This window comes from Branchiostoma lanceolatum, chromosome 15 (genome assembly GCF_035083965.1).
Source record: "Branchiostoma lanceolatum isolate klBraLanc5 chromosome 15, klBraLanc5.hap2, whole genome shotgun sequence".
NCBI classification, from domain to species: domain Eukaryota; kingdom Metazoa; phylum Chordata; class Leptocardii; order Amphioxiformes; family Branchiostomatidae; genus Branchiostoma; species Branchiostoma lanceolatum.
The window spans coordinates 7,217,564-7,240,868 of NC_089736.1; the positions used below are offsets into that span (position 1 = coordinate 7,217,564).

The following is a 23,305-nucleotide window of genomic DNA, read 5'->3' on the forward strand; positions in this document are numbered from 1 at the left end:
GAGCAACCATTTTTGCTCAGTTCCTTGAGTGGTTGCTGAGGGCAAGTTTGACTTTACACCAAAACATTAGGCGTTCAAAACATAGTACTCACGAGCAATGGAGTACCACCAACAGGAAAACAAAAGCATGTGTACTTATCAATCATATTCTTTTCAGAACATCCGTCGGAGTGACAGCATCCTCTTGCACACTAAAATGTCTTCAAACACATCAAAAATCATCGGAACTCAATTTTTCCAGCACATTTTAGAGAACTTGATAAAAAACTACATTAGTACAATGTAAAAGCATTTGTGTTGTAGAAATTAGAGAGAAAAAATCCCCACTACATTATCATACATGTACAAAATTAATACAAATACGAGACACACAATGCAAATGTTACATTTGTAGGAAAATTGCTTTAATTTTCAGTTTCCTCCAACTGACTGACACAGACCAATGTACAGGCTAAGTTAAGATACATACATGTACAGTACAGAACAGTTCTCCTTCTTACAGTTAACTTTCTTCTGGAAGTACAGGACAGAGATGGCAAGATTACATTGCCACTGATGTTCCTACCCATAAAACAGGGCACATCATCCTTCTCCTTTGACAGTTCAGGTACAGTTTGTCATGTACAATGGTTATTTCAGTTTATATGGTTACAGGGTGTGCAAGATGATAGAGGTGTTCAAACCTGTTATATGTTCTGTTGCGTGGTTCCCACTTAAGCATAATGAAATGACACTTATGGCCAAAATCAAGTTTTAGTCTTTTCTTTAGGCCTTCTAATAAAAAGTTACCATGTTATGTGTCACAGTAGAAAAAATGTGGAATTTTTTTTACCTAAAATAAAAATGGATGAAAATGCTGCCATGACCAAAAGAAGAAAAAAAGGTGACATGGACAAAATTGTCCAGCAAGTAAAATTTGGAATTCAGTGTACAACATGTGATTCGACACATGGGGACTGGAGGGAACCATGCAAACAGGACACACAGGCACACCTTCAGATTGTACATGTACTAATCTGCAACATCACCAGAATATGTCATTTTCAACTTGTTCTTCTGATACATTGATAGTGCAGTACAAGTGAGGACATTAGTCAGAACAGACTTCCAAGAAGCTACCTGTAAGGGACCAATCACAGTGGTGGGGAGGGGGTGGATCCTTCTAAATGAAGTTTTGGAAGGAACTGCTACAGCTACATAAAGCTTTTTGTAAACGTTTCCTAAGACAGGGATACATGTACATTACTGTACATGTACATGTACATTCCTGTACATGTACAGATGTATCTCTTACCACCCCCACATTTGTGATTTGTCCCTAAGTACAAAGTTCTGTTTTCTTTTTGAGGGGTCATCCTCAATATCTTCCAGGATTGTCCTGGGATACAACCCACACATTCAGGTCTTGATTCAGTACAATGGGGATTTCAAATAGTGGTCCATGGTCAAATGCGTTGTCAAGAGCATTCTTGCACAACATGTTGGTAAAATCTTAATTAAAAACATAACTGTGAGAAGCAAACAAAGGTAAAAGAATTTATGAATCGCTAAAAGTGGTTCCTCAGGAAATGTCAGTACATGGAAAGTGAAAGAAACTTTCAATAATAAATAAAATTGGCAACATGTTTCCACATTGAAATCTGCTACTATATTCATGGAGGTTGGATTGTCCAGACATTTGAACTTGTTGATTGATGGAAAAACTGTCAATCAAATGTTTCCATGGCTACCCTCTTAGTGGGTGTGTCTCCTGAGAGATATCTACCCTTTTCAGTGAGCCAGCTTTAGAAACACCAAATCCGGTTGTACATAGACACTCAAAACAACCTCCATGCCAGTAGCAATTCCTTTACAGGTAAAATCGGTCAAACCCATTTGAGGTCAGGTAATTTATGTCAAGCTGCAGTCCTGTATGATCAATGCTCAGGGGCAGTATTCCTGCATGTCACAAGGGGGCTCTTCTTGCACACAATGGATGCTTGCCACAGCACAAACACTGCTGTTGGGCTAGACACCTCCCTTACGAAATATACCTGAGAAAACGGTTGTTTCACAGGTAGGAAGTCCCAAGGTTTTATCGTTGACTCACTTGGATATACAGAGAGCATATGCAGAACAGTGGCCACCAAATTTTATAGGAAACAGCTATTGCCACACTCTACATAGGATAGGATGGTTGTCCAAAGCTCTTGACATACATGTACAATGTACAGGTACCAGTCCAAATACCCTGGAGAACGGACTCTTGAGACTACCCTGACTGCAGCTGACACTTCATGCCTACCATATGGGCTAAAGGTAACAGCAAATCAAAGACCAGCTTTGAGTCATCACAAGATTTCAATTAAGAATCCCTTAAGTCACCTAATCACCCCTCTTCCTGCCAGTTACATGGACCCTTCCACATTGAAATCCGTACACTTGGCACATTCCACTCATCAAGAGGGGGTTGTTAGGGCTAGGGAAACATTTGCAGTAGGGTCATTTCAAGAATGAATGAAATTCCACTGGCTGCTTTAAATGGAATGTGAGGAAAACATCAATGTTTTTAGGACATTTCTTAAGATTTGACAAGGGCCTAAAGACTGTGTCAGAACATCTACAGACACAACTTACACTTCTTCGCATTTCCAAGCAATGGTCATAGAGTCAAGGTTTGTTTTGTTACATGTTTTTCCATTTCTTCAGGGTCTGTCACTTTACAGAAACAACCCAATGTAAGGTCTGTAGTTGAGTACATCCTTTCTCACATTTAACAGTTACAGGACGCTTTCAAGGGACCAATCAGCATACAACGAGCACCTACAAAACCCACCCCAGTGAGAGTGCCAGTCATCACAAATCACTTCCTTCTCGCCACTTTCAGTAAAAATATTGTCATGGCCTTCCTTCCGTTCCAACTCCCCACACTATACACTCTGCATGTCTAAGTACACAAACATCATGTACATGTACACAACAGTCATGTAATAACAGTATACAACGGTGTGTATACCTATCTATATACACGGACCAGTCATAGGGCTATCATACAGACTCGTGGATCAGAGGCTTGTACATTTTTTTGTTACGATCCAAGGCCAGCAAACAGTACGTTAAGGACATTTACAATTTAAGTACCATCGGGTAACTTACTACCTTTTTTTGTAACACATTAATATTACACAAGAACCGTTGATATGGTATACTGTATACATTGATCACATACTTGGGTGGTACAATGTACTCTAACCATTAAGTAATGATCATTCCTATTGGTCAGTGTTTGTAAGATCTGCACTCATTCTTTGGTCGAATTGGCCAATGGGCTCCATTCATACAACACTGGGCAATCATACATACCTTTTCTACATACATGTATTAACATATGTGAATAGTGCAGCTATTGCACCAGGGATTACAACTTCGACCAATATGCTGGATATTGTCTTTAACTTGATAGTCCACAGAACTATAAAAGTCTAGAGGTAACATCACAGACAACATTGTCTTCACTGGGTTAGCATAGAGGTAAACACTGTTTAATACCATATTGGACGAGTGTGGTATATATCACACACCTCTAACTTCCATACTGGAATATTCAAGGAAAAATAAATTTCTTTCTATCATAATAGCTTTATTGGGAATGGAGTCAAGTGTGCCATATGATTACTTCAGGTTATTGTTACTTCTGTTAATGGTCTGAAGTAAACACAACTTTAGTAGCCAAAATGTATCAGTTTCACATTTCGGTTTCACTTCTTTAGACATCTCCCAAACGATGGTCTCAGACATGATTATTGATAAAAACAATGATGTCAAAGAGCCAGTAGTAAAAGAAAATCAGGAACTTATTATCCAGGGACAGCTCAATCAACGTCTTTTTACAAGACTGGTCTGAATTACTACACAGTCAGTTCTCGATTGCTTCTCAACTTGGTCAATTTGAAACTAAGACGATTAACAACTTGGTGTTAAGTCATTGATAATCTATCCTTCAGTGACGCTGTGTTAACTGTCATTTATTTCTCAACTATGGCTCAGTGGGACATCCAATGGAATCAGTGGAAATTGACAGGTCATCAACCTATCAACCACTACGTCTGATTACCATATGATAATTCGTTGTTATCAATAACCAGTCGGACTTGTTGATAAGGTACACAATATTCGAGAGTAGGTCTCTTGTGTGGCACAACATGGTAGACACTAGACCAACCTTTCTTCTTCGGGTCCTAGGTCATTTTGTTGGTTTTAGTTTTTTAAATTAATAAATCAAGTATGAGGTAATGAACGAAGACTCGCGCAACTGTCGTCACCACGATGCCGCGGAATTCTTGAAGTTGACGGTGCCGGTGGTCGCGTCGGAGCAGTCGTCTGAGCTCTCATCCGAGTCCAGCATTGCCAGGGGGTTCTGAACGTCAAACAAACAACAAACAACTTAGTCAGACTTTCTCTCACAATGCTGGTACCAATTTGTTAGTTTATTTGTAACTACTGAAATTTTCGCGGCGGTTTAATGTTTGCGGTTTTGCGGATTTAAAGCATTAGCTACCGGTAAGCACACATGGATACATGAAAAGGCAAACGTACCTCGTAAACGTGCTCTCGCACCTGGGACCTCACTCTGCGAACGTTCATCTCCTTGTCCGACAAACCGTCGGAGAGCGAGTGCGCCATGTCCGCCAGCGCGTGCGACACGTCGTGGAACTCGCCGGTGTTGTTGAAGCTGGAGGTGGTGGAGAGGAGGTCAGGGGTCGGGCCAAGGGAGCGGTCGCTCGTGTTCTCCTCCTCCGACATCCCACCCTCCGAGCTGACCGTGGAGTACGACTGACGACTGTTGGGACAGCGAATCGGGCGGCTGGAACAATAAAAATAAACCTGTCGTTCAATTCCTGTTGGCTGCAATGATTATATATTTTCATTTATTTATTCTGTTGACTTAACGTAACATAAAGTAACATAAACCATTCATATCAGAAACTTAATGAGACAATATGCAAATAAAACACAACCATAAGATAAAACATAAGTCGAACAATTGATAACATAACAGTGGGTGTTCCCAGTTATCCTTGATGGTTCTCCATCTTCCCTCTTCTTGTAGCAATCAGACATTCAACTTTTTCAAAGGAATTAACATACAGTTTTTGATAAGGATTGAAGATTACAATGATTTTGTCACACTACTATGTAGAAGGAAAAAGAACTTAAGAATAGAATTTACTTGGAAAATCCCCAGACAGATTGGAGGATCTGAGTACACAATGTTTCATCTCACCTTTGTGCCCTTGGAAAATCAATCTCACTGTCCACTTCACCCTCTTCCTCTTCTGAAGAAGACTCTTCAGCATTCTGTTACACAAGACAGGAATCAATCAATTCATGACATCAAAAACTATGCGTTGTTCTTCCTTCCTACTACTTTTACATTCTATATCTGGTGTGCAGGTTTCAAATTAATCATTGTATCAGGGAAATATAGAAACATATATCCTTATGCATCTCTTAAGTCCTCCTCATAATTGTGGATTGTGTACAACATGCATTCATTTACAAAGGTTTCCATTTGACGTCATCTGCACCATGTTGGATTGCAACATGTCTGTAAACCACAGGAAGATGCTACTGCTTAATCCAATTATCTGCCAACAGGGTCGCCAGGGATTCAAATTATAATTATCATGACGTCAATAAAAAGCGTCTGTACAGCTTGAATGTAAGACCATCATTATGTACCTTTTCCCCATCTCTACTCTGTAAATCAGGCATCTCCTGCTCCTCTTCTGTCTCCTGTGGATTCGTTCCCCCTCCTCCATCCTCCTCCTCTCCCTGTCCTTCCGCATTTCCAGTAGGGGTGCCGCTCCTTGATGGAATACCGTCCACGTGTGGGTTTGAGTGGGACATGTGGCATTTACATGTCACACAGTGCCCTGGGCTGGGGAGAACATTATTGGGTATGGACGGCTCTTCCCCTCCTTCTGCCCCAAGTTCATGTTTCTCTTCCTGTTCGCTACTTCCCCCGTCGTCGCCATAGTTACCGCTATTCCTTCTACTGTCACCCCTCCCATTGTCACTTTCACTGGTGGAGCCCTTAGTGTTGATGTTGTATGAAACCTGAGTGAATTCCGCATGAGTTCTACTTGGGCTCTTGCGACAACTTTCCCTAACCCCCGGGTCAGTCCTCTCATTGTTTCTCCTGGTGTCGGAATCGCGTGCGTATTGCCGCATCGCCCTTCCCGGGGCAGAATGCCTGAGAGCAGTTCTGGCAAGACGGGTTTCGTTTGCGTCGTTTTGCAGCGTGGTATCCGACTTGAGGATGTTGTGCAACCTTTTCTCTTTCACTGGGCTCATCTATGGAAGAACATGAACACAAGTTAAGACACAAATTTGATCACCATGCTACAGATTGTGTCTCAATAAGACAGATTTCCTTATAAATTACTGGAAATCAAACTAGCTTGCCGCCCCATACGGAAAAAGGGCATGCATGTCAGGGCTGTCTTCAGCTTTGAATTAGTTTCCATCCCACTCATCGTTTGGGAGCCAATGATGTTAGTTTTTGTTCTTAAATCTCTTTAGAAAAATACATTTTCATCAGTTCTGATTTGTGGACAGACAGGGTGAAATTTTGCTTTCCCAATGAGCAAATGTCAGTCCTTAGACGAATTCTGGAGACAGCCCTGATGCATGTCCATTTATAGTTTGCTTACCTTGTTGGAGGCGAGAGGGGAGCCTGGGGCGGACCCTCCGTGGCTTATCGTGCTCCTGCGGTGCATCCTGCGCTGTCCCCGCAGCTTGCTGGGTGAGTGCCGCGGTGAGGACGGGGAGCTTCGCGGGGAGAAGTGTACGTAGTGCTCAGCGTCTCCGTAGTGCCTGGGCTCTGAGGATGGGCTGTCAACTCTGTCAACAGGAAACAAGGAGAACATAATTAACAACATTTTCAAAACAATGTATGTGTAACCCTCTGACAAAGGGAAATTTTTTGCATCTGCTTAAAACATCAAATCACAGAGCACAGAGTTTCTTCAAGCACTGCAAATTATTGATTCGCCTTGTATTTAATTACAGACAGTGCACGGCTAACATAACATGCACACATGCTAAATGTAATTCTATGTATATTGCTAAGTAACTTTGTTATACAACTCTTAGTAATAGATGTATTCATTGTATTCATATCTTTTTACAGTGAAGATTTCATGCATCTCAAGAGAATGTTGTGACTGTGATGAAGGAAACAAACAAACCTCTGAAGAAGATGAAGACTTGTCTTGTACTTTGCTCCCTTGTTCTTCATGAGCCTCTCCACAGCCTGATGCTGCGCCTTGAGCATCGCCGGCTTGATGGAAATCTTCTCCTTCTTCAGCTTCATGTCCAACAGCTTCTCTTTCCTACAGGAGAGATGCAATTCTATCAACCTACTGACCAATCAGAGCTCAATGTTCTGTACAACTTTAACCAATCACGTCCAAGCTTTTTGGTTCATGTCCAACAGCTTCTCTTTCCTACAGGAGAGATGCAATTCTATCGACCTACTGACCAATCAGAGCTCAATGTTCTGTACAACTTTAACCAATCACGTCAAAGCTTTTTGGTTCATGTCCAACAGCTTCTCTTTCCTACAGGCAGGATGTAATGTTATCAACCTATTGACCAATTAGAGCTTAGTGTTCTCCATAATTTTAGCCAATCATGTCCAAGCTTGTTGGTTTAAACCTGACAAGGTTACCAGTTCATATTCAGCTAATAAGAGGCAAGACCTTACTATGTCCCAGTAACTTGTAATATCATCACAAAAGTCATGCATGAACAGACACGAAAGTACAAAAACTAAAACGTCAGCATCAAGGGATAGTTTCCAACTTTATATAAAAGTCAGTTTTCACCAACATTGTATTCTTAAATAACCCTTAAGCTGCCAGGTTTTTTAGCCAAGTAAAAATCAAAAATGTTTGACCCCTGACCTCCCTCACGAAACCCGCGAAACACCCGGCGGCGCTAACTCCCCTAACTTCCCGGCTTCGCGCGCTACACGCACGCAAAGCTGTTTTGTTCTGGGGAATACCCTATCCCGGTTATAACCGGGTCCAGCACACAAGACATATTTCTGTATCCCTAGTTAAGTCGGGACTGGCAGCTTAAGGGTTAAAAATCCTCAAAACAGCTTAAAACATTTGCCATGTCTTTTTGCACTATATAAGTTGCATAGTGTGAAAGATAAGTTGCACCCATTTTCAACATAAACTAACCCAATTCTTCCTCTTCTTTTTCTTCTCCTTTCATGCCTGGTGGCACATAAGAACCCAATTACAGACATATCTGATACTGTAAATGCATTTAAGTTTGCGGTGATTTGATTTGAATTTGCAATAAGGAGAGAATGGTGTGTTCGTGATGGTTTGGAGTTCATGATATATAGCGCTATAGTCACATACTGCTTCAGTAATGAAAACACTGGCCTCTTTACAGACTGCGGGTCGGAACCACCTACTACCAACTTGGCAAGGATACTACAGATGGACAGATCATCATAATACTATACAATGTGTAGTGTGTACATGTGGCATTTAGACAAGAGGGTAGGCAGAAGACGTGGTGGTTTTGACTTGGCAGTGAAGAGGTCTTTGCAAAAACAGCGAACACAATACCACCGCAAACTTAAATACATTTATGGTAATGTTAAAGATAAACAAGAGGAACTAATCATCGAAAAACGAGGGGGGGGTACAGAGCATCCTACAGAATGATTACCTCATGAGTTCCCTTTCCCTGTTCTCCAACTGAAGCATGCACGTGCTCAGTTCCATGTACAGGTTGTTGGCGCGCTCCAGTTTTTTCTCGTAGTGCTCGCGAATGTCCATGGCGTGGCGGAGCTCCTCCCGCCTCCTTGAGACCAACTCCTCGTCCAGCTTGTGGATCTGGTTCCCTTCGCTGCGGATCTTCTCGAAGTGGATGGAGATTTCTTCCCGCCAACTCTCCTTTAAGGTTGAAGAAAAAGAAAAAAGATTTAGGAAAAATATTTTGTGGAAAAAGATTAAGGAAAAACTACATTTAGGCCCTTCTGTAAGTGCACATTTTCTAGATGCCAAATTATGAAATTTTGATGAGTGTAACATACAGATATTACAACTCTAAGGTATTGCTTTAAAAAGAACTTTAAAGAAACTATTACATCTTAAATATCTACCCTGTACAATGTACAAGACTTAGTAACCAATATCTATACTGTTAGTACATCTATTCTTGAAGTGATTTTGAAAAAAAAAAAAAAACTTACCTGAGTCTTAAAGTAGGTGTCTCTGTTCTGTCCGATGATCTCACATCCAGCAATGTCAAGATGCATGAGAATGTGTTTGAAGGAAGGTCGATTCCGTGGCTTACCCGACCTGCATCAAGACATAGCACAAAATCAGTATCCATGACAATATCTGCCACTACTGCCAAAAGGAAGAAAACTTAGTATCCCCATAACTTGACATATCATAACATACAATGTAGCAAAGTCTTGTACTGTATTGGATCTAATCTAACAGACAAAATGCTTGAGAGAGGCAAGCCCTGATTCACGGAAAATCATTTACACCAGCATTCTTACAGACACACAAAAATACAGACATCTAAACACAAAATGCAACACACACAGAAACACACATCCTTACAGACACACAAAAATACACACTTATACCCAATTTTTTTGGACCGACAGGATGAAATATTTTGTCATAACAAGACAAATTTCCAGGAGAGGTCCTGGAAACAGCCCTGCATTGAATGAATGTTTCTCTCATACATGTGTAGCTGTATACACTCACTCACACAAAACCACTCTCTGTAATGCTTTTGATCCACACAGTATGTTTACTGACCAGCACTGTTTGAGGAGAAGTTTGAAGCCTTCAGGACAGGTGGTGGGTACAGGCAGGTGGAGACTGTTACTTCCCACGCCCCAGATGATGGCTGAAGAGTCAACGTCCTACAGGCAACATGGGTAGAAATGTGTTACGCAAAACATATTTTTCATTTTCTGCAACTTGCAAAAAAAAAGTCAAGAAAAACAATATTGAATCCATGTATATGTTCACTGTCTGTTAATGTAAGTTATCATTTGGAAATCAATTTGTATCAAATATTCAACATAATGTTTTACTATAATAAAAGTCTGAGACCCGCAAGAGCCAACTTTTAAGTCTTGATAGAAAAATGAAGTATGCAAAACATCATTGCATACAACAAAACCATGACATCATTTTATGCTCAATTCAGTTTTTTTTGGAAACCTTTAGCACACTGAAGCAGCCATTTGGCTACCAATTCTATATTGGTTACTGGGTTAGGCAGCAGGGAGACAGTTAAAACTGATGATGACACCCTAACTTACCCTCGAACAAGGAAACAAAATCAGCTGGATCTACTCCTTTTTCTACACACAAAATAAACCAGTCTGTACCTTGTAAGGTGACTCCCCGGTCAGTAGCTCCCACAGGACCACACCAAACGACCAGATGTCCACCTTTTCTGACACAGGTTCATTCCTGATGACCTCCGGTGCCATCCACGCGACCGTTCCCGCGAAGGACATCTGCGTACTCCTGTCGCTCCACAGCTTGCTCGTTCCGAAGTCCGAGATCTTCAAGCTGTCATTCACCCCAAGAAGCACACTGATGGAAAGAAGTTTTCATAATTTTATACTGCAATCTGCCCTCTGCTACTTACATGCCTTATTTCAATACTTACAATTAGATTGAAACAGTTATGATTAGCATAAGTCTTTCTATAAACTTCTGGTGAATGTAACTTACTTTGAGCAATGTCGTTAGTTCACCTTGTTTATATTGTTATGAAACTCGTATCAAAGTTTTACATGCCAAGTGATTTCAGAGACACTGCCTCTGTTTGCTTCTAATATTTTCCTTCACGCTATACCAGGCTTTTAGCTAGGACAGGGTGTCCAAAAATGTCTGTTTTCTTAGTGTAGGATGTCCAGAAGACACCCTGACACCCTGCTAAGTAACAGTATGGTTGATAAATGAAAAGTGACCGTACTTGGGTGACTTGAGGTCTCTGTGAATGATCTTGTGCTGGTGTAAGTAGTACATGCCGCTGGCAATCTGCTTGGCCCACTCCACCATGCGCATGGGGGGGATCTCCAGCCCCCGCCGGATGTTCTCGTACAGCTGACCCTGCGGACAGTACTCCATGATGATGCAGTAGCATGGCGCCTGTGTACACACTCCCCTGGAAGGAGATAAGATACCAGAATTAATATATTTATCAACTAACTACTCGTTGGTGCGTTCGTTCAAACTGACTTGCAAGTTTCCTTGCTGTTTCAGTGGCAGGGTATATCCTTACAGAGATGGGTTGCTAGCCCATCCCCTTTAAGTTTAACATGCTTCAGGCTTTCTTCTCGAATATGGGGCCCCCATTTTACATGTACGTTGCTTCCAAAAGACGATGCAGTCCCAACTGAGATGTCCTGTCCAAGGATTTCAACTGGGGTCTTCATGACATGACTGTAAGATCAAACAAATGTACATGCAGGGTTTGACTGAAGAGTAAACATATAGTGGCTCAAAATCATAACTACTAAATAGTACAGCCTACAACGCACTTGAACTTGATGATGTTGGGATGGTTCAGTTTTCTCAGGTGCCTGATCTCCGTCTCCGTCTCCTCCCGAACTTTCTTCACCGCCACCTTCTCGCCGTTGAGCGTTCCCAAGAACACGGCGCCCTGCGCGCCGCTCCCCAACCACTGCAGGTTACAGATGTTCTCAAACGGAATCTCCCAGTCATCTGGAACACAGGAAGGGTAAGAGACAAAACCTGCTCCATGGGCCACAGAACTCACCATTTATAGCCAACATCCAGGGACTTTTTAACTATGCATAAGCCCCAGTCCTTAGCTTAGCAGCTGGGATGTCAGTTGTTGTAAAAGCAGAAATGTTTGCGGTGGTTTTATGTTTGCGGTTTTCGTGGTGAACTATTTACCGTGAACTTAAAACCACCGTTAAAACCCTTTCTACATTTGTATGGTGTGACTGTAGCACTACTATTGTTTCAAATGAGAACTCAAAACCACCACTCCATTTTCTCCCTACCGTGGAATTAAATCCCAGTGAACATTTCTGCATTTACAGTATTACCTGACAGGATGCTGTCATACAGCACTGAGGTGGGCGTTAGATGGTTCGACTGCTACCTGACAGGGCTAGATCACATTTAGGGTCTTGAGGCTGCCATTTGGTGCCAAGGTGACCTCAATATGACAGTTGCCCCACTTCCTTTTCTAATGTTAAATTCGCAGTTAACAAGAAGGAAAGACACTCAAACCTTTAGACCAGTACCCTATTGTTGATTAATTTTGTTGAATTTTGGTGAAATATATAATAGCAAGGAAACCACCTTCTGAACTTCTCAAGAATACTTCAGTTCTACATCTCATAAGTCTACATTTTCATCTATTTCATTATGTGAAACTGTCAGTAATTGAATTTATTTCTAATTTCATATGCACATCAACAAATTTTGTTTGATATCAAAGAGGAAATGTCAATCAAAAAACCTTCCTCACAAGGGCATATAGAATATACATAATGTCATCCCCAGTAATTCAGAATCTCCTTCCACATTACTCATGTTGGTTCTCTCAGGCTGACTTTCAATTGACTGGGGCACAAAAGCGAGCGCTGTACCAGTAATTGATTCATACCCGGTTATAAATAGCCATTGACGTCAAAGCCTCGTTGTGGAGCCCATCCTTGGTCACGGGTTTAATTATGTATGATGCGCAGAGGATCAGTTTGCAGATTGTGATGGCGCTTCTTTTGTTCTATCTGTGTGACAGCCGAGCACTTTGGTCTGATCCTTTAACTCATTAAGCTGAATAGACGGGTGATGTCAGAGTGGGAGCCTATCGCCACCGACCGATACACGCAACTTATCAATGTCACCCTTTTGGATGTACCGTACAGGTCAAAGGAAGGACAATAGTTTTTTTCACTGTTGTCTTGTGATTTCCAATGTAAGTTGCACTTAAACTACAAATATTCCAGTACTTGGTACTAACTTTGGAATACACCCTGAAGGTTAGTTTAGGGAATACAGACAGAAGTATGACTTTACAAGAGAGAGAATTTTTTAATCATATATTTCTTGCTACTGACTTCTTTTGCTAATTCTCACAGCCTGTCTTTCTTGGTGGATGATTCAATTAATACAACTTAGCCAAATAAGATGGATAGAACATTTGCACAATCATTACTAGTTAAGGGATAGTAGAAGAAGCTCTCAACTTTATAGACAATCATAAAACACAAGCGACACTTTGCTTCCACTGTTGCAAATTCCCATGTACAAGTTTTGATTCTTGGTAACTGAATTTTACGCTCCAAACGGTACTCTGTACAAAAGTAGACCCGTGCATTGTATTGAGACCTACCTCTATTTTTCAGTTCGTTTGAAACTCAATTTTACCTTTCAAATACAGTAATTTGTGAAAAAATAGACCCGGAGTGACATGAAAGACGTGCACTGCACTGCAACCTACCTCCAGTTCGTTTGTCGTAGCTTTTCCTATAATCCTTTGTTAACACATTTACGAGTGTTGATTCTTGTTAACTCAATTCTAAAAGATGGTACTTTGTACAGAAGGACACCAGGAGTAACATGGAAGACAAGCCTTGTACTGCAACCTACCTCCGTTCTTCAGTCCGTTTGTTGGAAACTCAATTTTACCCGTCAAATACAATACTTCGCACAAAAGAAGACCTGGAGTGACATGACATGCATTGTACTGCAACCTACCTCCATTCTTCAGTTCGTTTGTCGTTGCTTTTCCTATGATCGTCCACACAGGCCTGAGGCAGCCCAGGAGCCCGTCGAACCAGCTGCCGCTGCGGTTGGCGCCGGTGTACTGCAGCTGCACGTTCTGCGCGTTGTCCGACGATGAGGACTTCTCCCCAGGTGCACACTGCGAGGTGCAGGGAGTGGGGCTGCGATTCGGGTCGGTTTCATCGCTGTCCTCTATGCACAGTTTACTGAAAGACACGACAGGAAATAATTGGTTCACTATTTGAAGAACTCTCAGTTCATGACTAGTTGAAGGATTCTAGCTTCTACTAGTTGTAGTCCATATATTGCTTCTGCAGGAACCGACAGCTAGAACTAAGGGATGCATCCGTGCAATTTTTAGAACATTTTCAAAGTGATCGTAATACTGTACTATAAAAATGCCTCCGCTCCTGAGGTATCGCCAAAAAGAAGATCAAGGAAAAATCCCATTCAGAAACTCCTGGTGGACACAAATTTGGATTGAAGCAGCTTTACAGCAACAATGGAAGACAAAAAAGGAAGAATGAAACTAGCTATAGGGTTCCAAATTCAAGATTTGGATGCAGTCAAAGTGAGCTTTCTGAACATCTAAGAATCACACCAGCAGATTTCTGCTATTATTTGTTTCAATAGAAAAATTGCATCTATGGCATAAAAATATGATATGTGTATTGAAGATACACAAATACAAGCATATGAAGGTCAGTCTCTCAACACAAGGTCCAATTTGAAAGGTTATCGCCAGTCTTGTTTGATACAACCAAAGGCAACAACAAGGACTACAGTAACTAAGCCAGTTCCAGAGACCACTGCCTGAAGGAAGTAACAACCTGAGCTTAATATTACAAAGCATAGAAATCATTTTTCATACAAATTGACAACCCACCCACATATTGGGAAATCATCATATAGTATACCCGTATATCCAAGTCAAAGATTCAAATATTGACCGTCCATCCCAAAGAGAGTGGCTCTTAATCTTATAAGAAAGAGGAACCATGTTATGTTACTATGGATGTATATACAAGCTGAATGAATACATTGTATACAATATGTCTCTATTTCCTCCCTTCGTACTTGCACAATCAATAACTGATGTAGCATATCGTTTAACTACAGTTAGTTACATAGCCATCCTGATACATCTGGTACTAGCAACGCAATCTTTTTCCACGTACCCGCATAACCAGAATCTCCAACCCATGGCTGCTGTGGAAAGGACTCTTATCCTTTGAAGAACTTGTTTTGTGAGGTGTCATGGTTTCATAAAGGTCACAGGGCAAATTATTTCCCTTGTGCTAGCGGAGTATAGATCTCTCATGTCAATGTTGCCATGGCAACCATTATCTGAGGAGCTACGCTGGTGATGGCTTAAGTGTGCGCTGTATGAGATGGCATGTCATTAAGAGATGTTTCTTATTCAAATGACAGCAATTCAGTTGGTCGGATGACAATGCAATGTACACCCAACACATCTAAATGCAATCCATCTTTTTCCACTGATTAGTTTAAGACACTTCCTTTCCATTTATGTCATTTATCATGCATTATTTCACCTCTGTAAGGATGTAACTGAGAATGACTTTAAAGTCATAAAGTATTGTAAAGCATTCAAGACTACATAAAGTACAGATTGACGTAGAAATAATTCAATCGTATCAGGACGTTGCCTTTGACAAATGCCAGGAAGACATGTGAATGTGAACTATTTTGTTACAAAGACATTGTTTTCATTTTGACTTTGACTGAAGTTTTAAGATTCCATGCATCCCTTATCAGGCGTGGCATGTATGTATTGTTAAAGCTCACTGCTGGCCGGATGGATATTGACAAATTCACATCACTCAAAGCCACATGTGCAATAAATTTGTGATTTATCCATACATTATGACGTTCTACACATATTGAAGGATTTAATTTTTGAATTAAGTTAACAAAACCAACCATGACAATTCCACTTTTTAACTTCTTAAGATACTTGCTTTTCCTTTTTTTAAATTTCCTACCATATATTTACAAGTATGAAATCTGCACACCTTTAACTACTTTTCTACGTAACAATGTATGTCTTCTCAAAATACTCATGGTTCAAGTAGCTTTGAGTCAGCTATAATGAAACTACATGTGTAATGATTACAAAAAGTCCCCCCCCCCCACTGTACCTTGTGGAAAGACATCCACCTTGATGGAAGCCTCACAAATTAAATTCTAGAACTTGTCCTGAATGAACCCCAAAAGAAGCAATCAATTCCCTTTGCCCTTCCGACATCCCCTGGTTTAATCCAAGGTCACGACGCCAGCGGAATTCGGGCTTGGTTGACAGAGAAATATCCCGTTGAGAAAGAGGTATTGATAATGCATTAAAAGTCCTGCATACCGATGTTCCGACATGCTACACTTATTTCATGATCCAAGGTGCACTGTGCGTGGGTGGACGCAATTTCCTGTGCGATAACTTCTCTGCATAAAACTTCTGAATGAAGGGCAAAATTACCATATCTCCTACTGCAAACACCTAATCTGTTCATTCAGAAAAATTCTGTACATATCAGCCTAGCTAGTTTACTCTGAATGGACAAAACCTTCAATAGACAGCCAAATACTTACAATGTGTAACTAAAGCCACGTATCAAATATGAAATAGTAAGTAAACGTCTAACGGATTTTAGACTAAGCTTTACAAAAAGGCAGTAAAAATTGACAAGGGAGCACCCATAGGATGTGCAACACAAATATAGTTAAACTTTGCTTTAATCTACCCGAGCATATTCTGTTTCTTGCAATTTGCAGCAGACACCCACACAACACCCAGTACTCAAAGGATTCGTGGTCAGGATAGTAGGGAGCAGATCTGACACTACGTGGGCACACAATATCGGATATTCCGCCCACAAGAAACCCACTGGACTATTAAACAAACCTGCTACTTGCCGCTAAAATACTAAACTTTTCTCCACACAAGGATTTATTCAAGAGAATCATGACTATATTTCACGCTACCTATATTTATATGGGATAGGAAACGAGAGCTTATGTAGGGAAAGGCTTCTGAGAAAAAGATAATGTGAATTTTAATGAAGCATGTGGTGATATGATTGAAACAATAACGTTCAAGTTTTGTTTTAAGTCATGATACTTGGTATGCAATGGATATACAGATGTGGGAGAAAAAGGATGCAGTTAGTGGGCCACAAAATATGTACAAATTACTGTTTGATAATTCCAAGACATATATATTTTCATCATATATCAAGACACTGACAAAAAATAATGTAAGCCTACTGTATACTAGCATATCATTAGGCATGCATGGATAGAAAACTAAATAATCTTGTCCTGTTGGTATAAAATATCAGAATATCAAGATTACGGAATTTGGCTCAAGTTGCCACCAAAAAATAACCTTAAGTCTTTGATAAAGATTATAACGAAAATCTTTTTGTCTTTAACAAATATTCAGGTTGTGTATACAAATCACTGCAACAGGAAGCAAAATTGCATTTCACACAAACACGTACACTTGCCACTAGATTTAAAGTTGGCATTTTCTTTCTATCTTTGGTATTCTATATTTGTGAACTCAATTCAATCTCCCAAACTTAGAATGCTTAGCTGGTTGTTTTTGCACAGAAAATAGATTTCCCAAAGTCAAGATGTGAAGGTTCATGAAATGGATCATGGGTATCTATCTATGAATATTTAATTTATATGAACTTTGAAGTTGCTAAATTATTACTTAGGGCATTTGGCTTGACTGTTGTTTCTTGTTGTTTGTATATTTGCAACAAATTTTATGCTTGCTTCATGTGCACTGGTAATTTAGAATTTGTCATACAATGTAAGCAAGTACCAAAATATCTTTGCAACACTTAATAAACATACATGACACAACATACTATGATGAAAATTATGAAAAAAACATTTTCCCTCCTCAAATGCAGAAAGAATAGAAATCATAAAGGAGAAGCTTTAATAAAGAACATAATTTCACATCTTATGAAGAGTTATATCTTACTGATACATAATTATGCAAATTGGAGATAGAAGTTGTTTTGTAACTTGATCAATCCACCAAATGGAATAAAACTTTCTTAATCCCTGTCTTCAAGTCATCTACAAAAACAGTGTTTCAAAGAAATGAAACTCTGGAGTTGGTGTAAGACCTGGGCCCCAGTTTCATTTTGTGAATGGGCGACCCTTATGAATGGGCCCAGACTCCGAGCAGAGCGAATTACCCCATAGGAAAGGGGCTGCCTGCCTCCATCAATGGGGTAGTGGTGCCATCAATCTACCGCTTATGACGTCAATGCTGACACCAATTGCCAATGGCAATGAGTTTCTGAGCCACTCGATATGAGATATCGACCCGGAGGGGGGAAGCTGGTCCCACAAACAACTTCATTCAGCAATATTGTGCAAATATCGCTTACGTCCACGAAGACGCACCCCAGGAAAGGAAGATTTCCTATACGGCTTAGAAAACGACCCGGTCGGGAAAAAATGAAGAGAGCATACTCACCAGCTGCCTGGGCAGTCCGGGCAGCTACGCACGGAGAGCTTGGTCATAGTCCTGGGAAGAATTTTGACGTCGTGAATGGGGGAATCCCCCAACTAGAACATACGCAAACAAGGCCAAACTCAGGCTTGTCGAGGGAAGGAGCAGCCAAGCCCCCGCACTTCCTCAAGCTGTCACGGAAACCATAACACGCCGAGCCAAAAAAAAGCGCTGACACCGGAATCGGACCCGTCAAAATTATTACATTAATAGCAGACAAACAACCGTCGGCAGCACCATCAGTGATAAAAACCACCAACAACCTCTGCCGCAATTGGCATTCATGAGATCTAAGCAGTGCAACACACCAGCCAATCAGACGGCTCCTACTCGACCATGTGACCAAGTATTTATCTTCCTCTTATCTTGTCAATATTATAAAAAGGCTGCCTTCTTATTTCCCGTGGGCGTATTGACGTCACGAGACCATTAATCCGCCCTCAATATTCCGACGTCAAATCGATGGCGTGCCTGCGTGAGGGGAATATCTAACGACGTTTCATTCATCTTTTGCCTGCATGAAGTGCCGGAGAAGCCGTTACTCAGATAAATGGGCCCCTAGATCAATAAAACCAGGGTGGTTGGCAAGCGTTACCTCTTTTATACCATCAAAATGCAAAATCTGCTTAACGCTAACTGCCACGTTAAGAGCTGTAAGAGAATTTCTTGACCAGTGGATGTGATTAACCTTCTTCCTGCTGAGGTTGCCTTCTGGAACCACAAATGAAGTGGTTTCAGGGATAGCATGCATGTGGAAAGGATACGGGGCTTCATTCTGTAAGAACATCAAACCTGTAAAGATCAGAGGTTTAAAATCAGTATTTTGTTCTCAGACTGTTACATGTACATACATGTAGTTTTCATTTAAACCGCAGAGGTAGAAACTAACATTACATGTTGTTGACACTTTCTATCTTAGAAAGAAAGTCGTTTCCTGCAACTGGACACAATTTTGTCTTCTTCTGCTGCCTCTTTTCCTACAAAAATGTACATGTACACATGTAGGTATGGCTAACAATGTTTCCTACCATTCGGCCCAAGCAACATCAACATCTCTCCAACCATTTGAGTGCACCTTTGATCTTTAACACTTTACTCTCCGGCTCTCTTGAAGGGCATCTCAGGACGGAGGAAGAGCGTGTTAAGAGATGAAAGATCGACAAGCGAACTGCAGTCCAGAAAAAAAGCAATCATACTCGACTCACAACATAGAGCTAACATGACATTTACAGAGGGATAGCCGACAGATTAGCAATTTGTTCCCAACGCCACATACTACTGGCACTGGTGTCCGTATAGAACTTGACGGTAATATGGTTACAGCTCCGTTATATACGACTGGATGGAATAACAGTTTGAGAAGATTGCATTTTGAGTCTCCCCAAACCGAATAGACACTGCCCCATGATTTCATTATGAAAGATAATGCAGGTGGATGCTGGGGATGCAATTGTGGCATTTGTCATAATTGTTCAATCAGCACTGCACTTTCCAGTAACCCGTGGATATGTATTAAGACAGCACTGACTAAACTGGTTGTGTAACAAAATTCAATGATAGGAAAGAAAACTGACAACAATACTCATAGAGTTCATGATAGAGCATGTGACTGGTCTTTAGACGTTGTCCAGCCCTACTTCCAATTTGTTTGAAAATTTGAAGGAAAGTGTCAAAGCTGATTGGAAAGCACCTTTATCAGAACTTGAAAGGTTACAAGTAAGTAAAGAGGAAGAAGCTAAGAGAGATGAAAAGAGATTTGAAAGCTTTATGCTATACTTTTGGAATACGAAAGGTCTAGCTCTAAATCTTAAATCAAACCAACATGCTAATAGATACTGATAAATGGCAGAAAGGCGACACCATTATCACAGAAATCAGTACGACCTTTCTCTCAAAGGTTACATCACCTACATGTATATCAGCACAGCTAAGCACCTCTGTTGCCATAGCAACAAGCACAGAGACATGATCACTTTGACATCTGATCAGATGATGGGCACATGACAAATGTGTCAATCTCACTTTAGCCAGTATCATTTCAATGACATTTATATTACATCCCTTTCGAATAGTACTCATTCGAAAATCAAAAAAGACCAACACAATCTTTATCATATCATTAAAACTTCCAACACAACTTCTGTTGTACTGCTTAAAAAAAGCAATAACAGTTTTACTGAAAAGACCAACTGGTTAATCAAATGGATCAAATGCACAGAAAGCCTGGCAGTATTTGGTAACTGCACAAACTGCTTTCTTTCTGAGGCATGCAGGCTAAAGCAAGAAAGCTGGAAGCTGACTTTTGACACACATGTGGGTCAAAGTAATAAATTTCCCTCATCCCACCACCAGGCAAAGGTAGATCTCAGCCATTGATAATGGCTCTTCATATCCACTCTATATCCACCCACCACCGGTGGCAAGTGAATTTCTCAGAAAAGTAATACATAGCTCGCGTGATGGGAAAATGTAGATTGTGGATCAAGATGAATACTTATGAGAAAAGCTCATCATCTGTGACAAGCAAATAGGCTCTGAAATGTCTAATACTAATCCGCCCACTTGGTTCTTACAAGTTCAAGTGTGGTCAGAATGGTAAACCATCTGCAGAGCAGTCTGAAACATTGGTGTAGCAAAGGTCACTGTCCCTGGTGCTGACTTACCTTCCAATCCAACACCTAAACCCTAGCTCAAGCACTGCCATTAAAAATTCAAATTTTTGTCTATCAAAGGAAAAAAGGCTAACACCTTTTCAATCATTATCTAATCCCTAGTAGACATCAATGTGCATGGCCACATACATACTAAAAGCTCTATGAATATGTACCCAGACATCATAATATACAATTGCATGGGTTCTAAATAAATATGTAGCTATTATTTCAAGACTCAATGTTCATACATGGATGTTATACTCAACCAGATTGGCAGGGAAGGACTTAGCCTGTCTGATTTTCTAATCTGACAGTTGTCCCCGGGGGTTTCAGGTAGACACCAGAGGCGCCAATCAAGCATGGCAAACCTTGGTTACCATGGTGACCAGACACCCAAGGGTACACCTGCAAACCTTTGATGGGTTCAAAGGGACCAGTTCAAAGTGTCTTCATCTATTGGTAAAAAAATATCACAAAAAAAAAACTACAAACACATAAGGATGTATTCCCCTTGCAAAGCCTGTTCATCTATGATTTCCAAACATCGTTCTTCATCTGTACACAAATTGAATATTGTCTCGAGATACACAATATGATATTTTGCATGCAGAGTGCTGATAAAAATCACATTTATGTAACTTCATGATTTTCTGGGGAGCTTACCTGTTAGCAAAGTTCTCGGTGTCGGTGCTCGTGCTCAGTACGCCAGGACTCTTACAGCGCTCGTTGACGTCGTTACTGGTGAGGATATTCATGTGGGAGGGGACGTTCCGGCTGTCAATGGGCGAGTCTTTGTGTAGGATGGCGTGGTCGGGTCGGTCGGCAACCGCCGTGGCGGCCATGACAGGTTCTGTGTGCATAGGTGGGAGGAGCGGCCAGCGCTTCACTCAACTACAAGCTGCTGCGCCCTGCAGGGGGAGAACAAGGTGGACTTAATACAGACCAAGCTACATGTATCAGCTAGCAAGGCATCAGGCATCTTTTGGATGCCCTACAAAAAACACAGAAATAGAAAAATTACATACGCATGTACACGTGTTCCCCACACATACACTGCGACTGTTGTTTTTCCCTCATACCAGAAAAGCTCTGCAGGGGGGAAAACAAGGTGCACTTACTACAGACCAGGCTATTAGCTAGCAAGGTGTCATGGCGTCTTTTGGACGCCCTAGAAAAAACAAAGAAATTAAACACCCTCTTTTTGCAGGAAACACAGAGGACTCCGCTTCCCACATACACATGTACATGCATGTGTTCCCCACACATACACTGTGACTATTGTTTTTTCCTCATACCAGACAAGCTTTGCATGAAGGAAAACAAGGTGGACTTACTACAGCGTACATGTATGTAACATGTACAAGATCAGACACTCGTGTCTACATAGCTGGAATGAGAACATCCTCCCAGGAGGATCGCAGACATGCTGGCACCAGGAAAGACACAGGATCAGGTTCCACACAACACCTGCCATTACACATGGACAAGCACTGATTTAGGCAGGGAGGGTCACAACACTTCTATAAATGTTGGAAAAAAGCATCGGATTCTTTTGGTTTTTCTCAGGTGATGACGTACAAAGAACAAGGTAATCAATGGCAACATGGCAGTCATTTTTTTGTTTGTCTGATTATACAGATATTCGCATTAAAGCATTTTTGCATTGACCTCATACAAGGCAACCATACAAACTCTCCAGTGACTCAAGACTAGTATCCAATTCAAAATAAATACAGGACTCCTAACATGTCCTGAATCTAGGCTAACTTCATTAGACAAAGCAGCAGGCCCAAATGTCCTGAGATCCAGACTAACATCACCTTAGCTGTCCAAGGTGAAGGCTGATTACGTGGTCTGGTGCCTCATTCAAGGATGCCGCTAAAAGCCTTCCAACAAGGATTGTTATTTTACAGATTATAGAATCCTATATTTCTCCCAAGGCTCTTTCATGACATGGTCAGGTTATTCAGTTACAACAATACAACGTCCTTTATCAGTTAGGCAGTAAAGGACATTATGGAGATGTTTATGAATCCTTTTTGCCACCAGATACTGTGTAATTACTGTAACCACCACAACTGAATTTGACGAATATGAAAGTCTACTACATACATATCATCATTTTGAAATACTACCCGTAACTTACAACCGATAATCAAAAGCCATGGACCTACATGTGTAATGTAATACAGTACAAGAACAACAAATGATTTTTTATGAATAGGCTTATGTGGCAATAATAAACCAACATCAAACACCAGTCACTTTGAAATAATATC

At 40.8% G+C, this 23,305-nt stretch overlaps 1 protein-coding gene across 4 annotated transcripts in view; it reads right to left on the bottom strand.

The window, feature by feature from the left end:
- Window positions 1-382: 382 nt before the first annotated feature.
- LOC136420416 (mitogen-activated protein kinase kinase kinase 13-like) overlaps window positions 383-23,305 on the bottom strand; it is a 35,196-nt gene continuing 12,273 nt past the window's right edge. For 2 of the 4 annotated variants that reach the window (XM_066407314.1, XM_066407315.1), the window contains exons 2-16: window positions 21,690-21,934; window positions 13,791-14,023; window positions 11,597-11,780; window positions 11,029-11,220; window positions 10,433-10,643; window positions 9,852-9,958; window positions 9,263-9,371; window positions 8,737-8,963; window positions 8,235-8,270; window positions 7,233-7,376; window positions 6,696-6,885; window positions 5,722-6,336; window positions 5,264-5,337; window positions 4,576-4,843; window positions 383-4,396 (exon numbers count right to left, since the gene is read on the bottom strand). In XM_066407314.1, the coding sequence (XP_066263411.1) occupies window positions 4,298-4,396; window positions 4,576-4,843; window positions 5,264-5,337; window positions 5,722-6,336; window positions 6,696-6,885; window positions 7,233-7,376; window positions 8,235-8,270; window positions 8,737-8,963; window positions 9,263-9,371; window positions 9,852-9,958; window positions 10,433-10,643; window positions 11,029-11,220; window positions 11,597-11,780; window positions 13,791-14,023; window positions 21,690-21,886 (2,886 nt within the window). In that variant the 5' untranslated portion in view covers window positions 21,887-21,934 and the 3' untranslated portion in view covers window positions 383-4,297. Of the gene's footprint in view, window positions 4,397-4,575; window positions 4,844-5,263; window positions 5,338-5,721; window positions 6,337-6,695; window positions 6,886-7,232; window positions 7,377-8,234; window positions 8,271-8,736; window positions 8,964-9,262; window positions 9,372-9,851; window positions 9,959-10,432; window positions 10,644-11,028; window positions 11,221-11,596; window positions 11,781-13,790; window positions 14,024-18,336; window positions 18,596-21,689; window positions 21,935-23,305 lie in introns of those variants that run through there. The other 2 variants (XM_066407318.1, XM_066407316.1) reach the window with 2 other exon arrangements.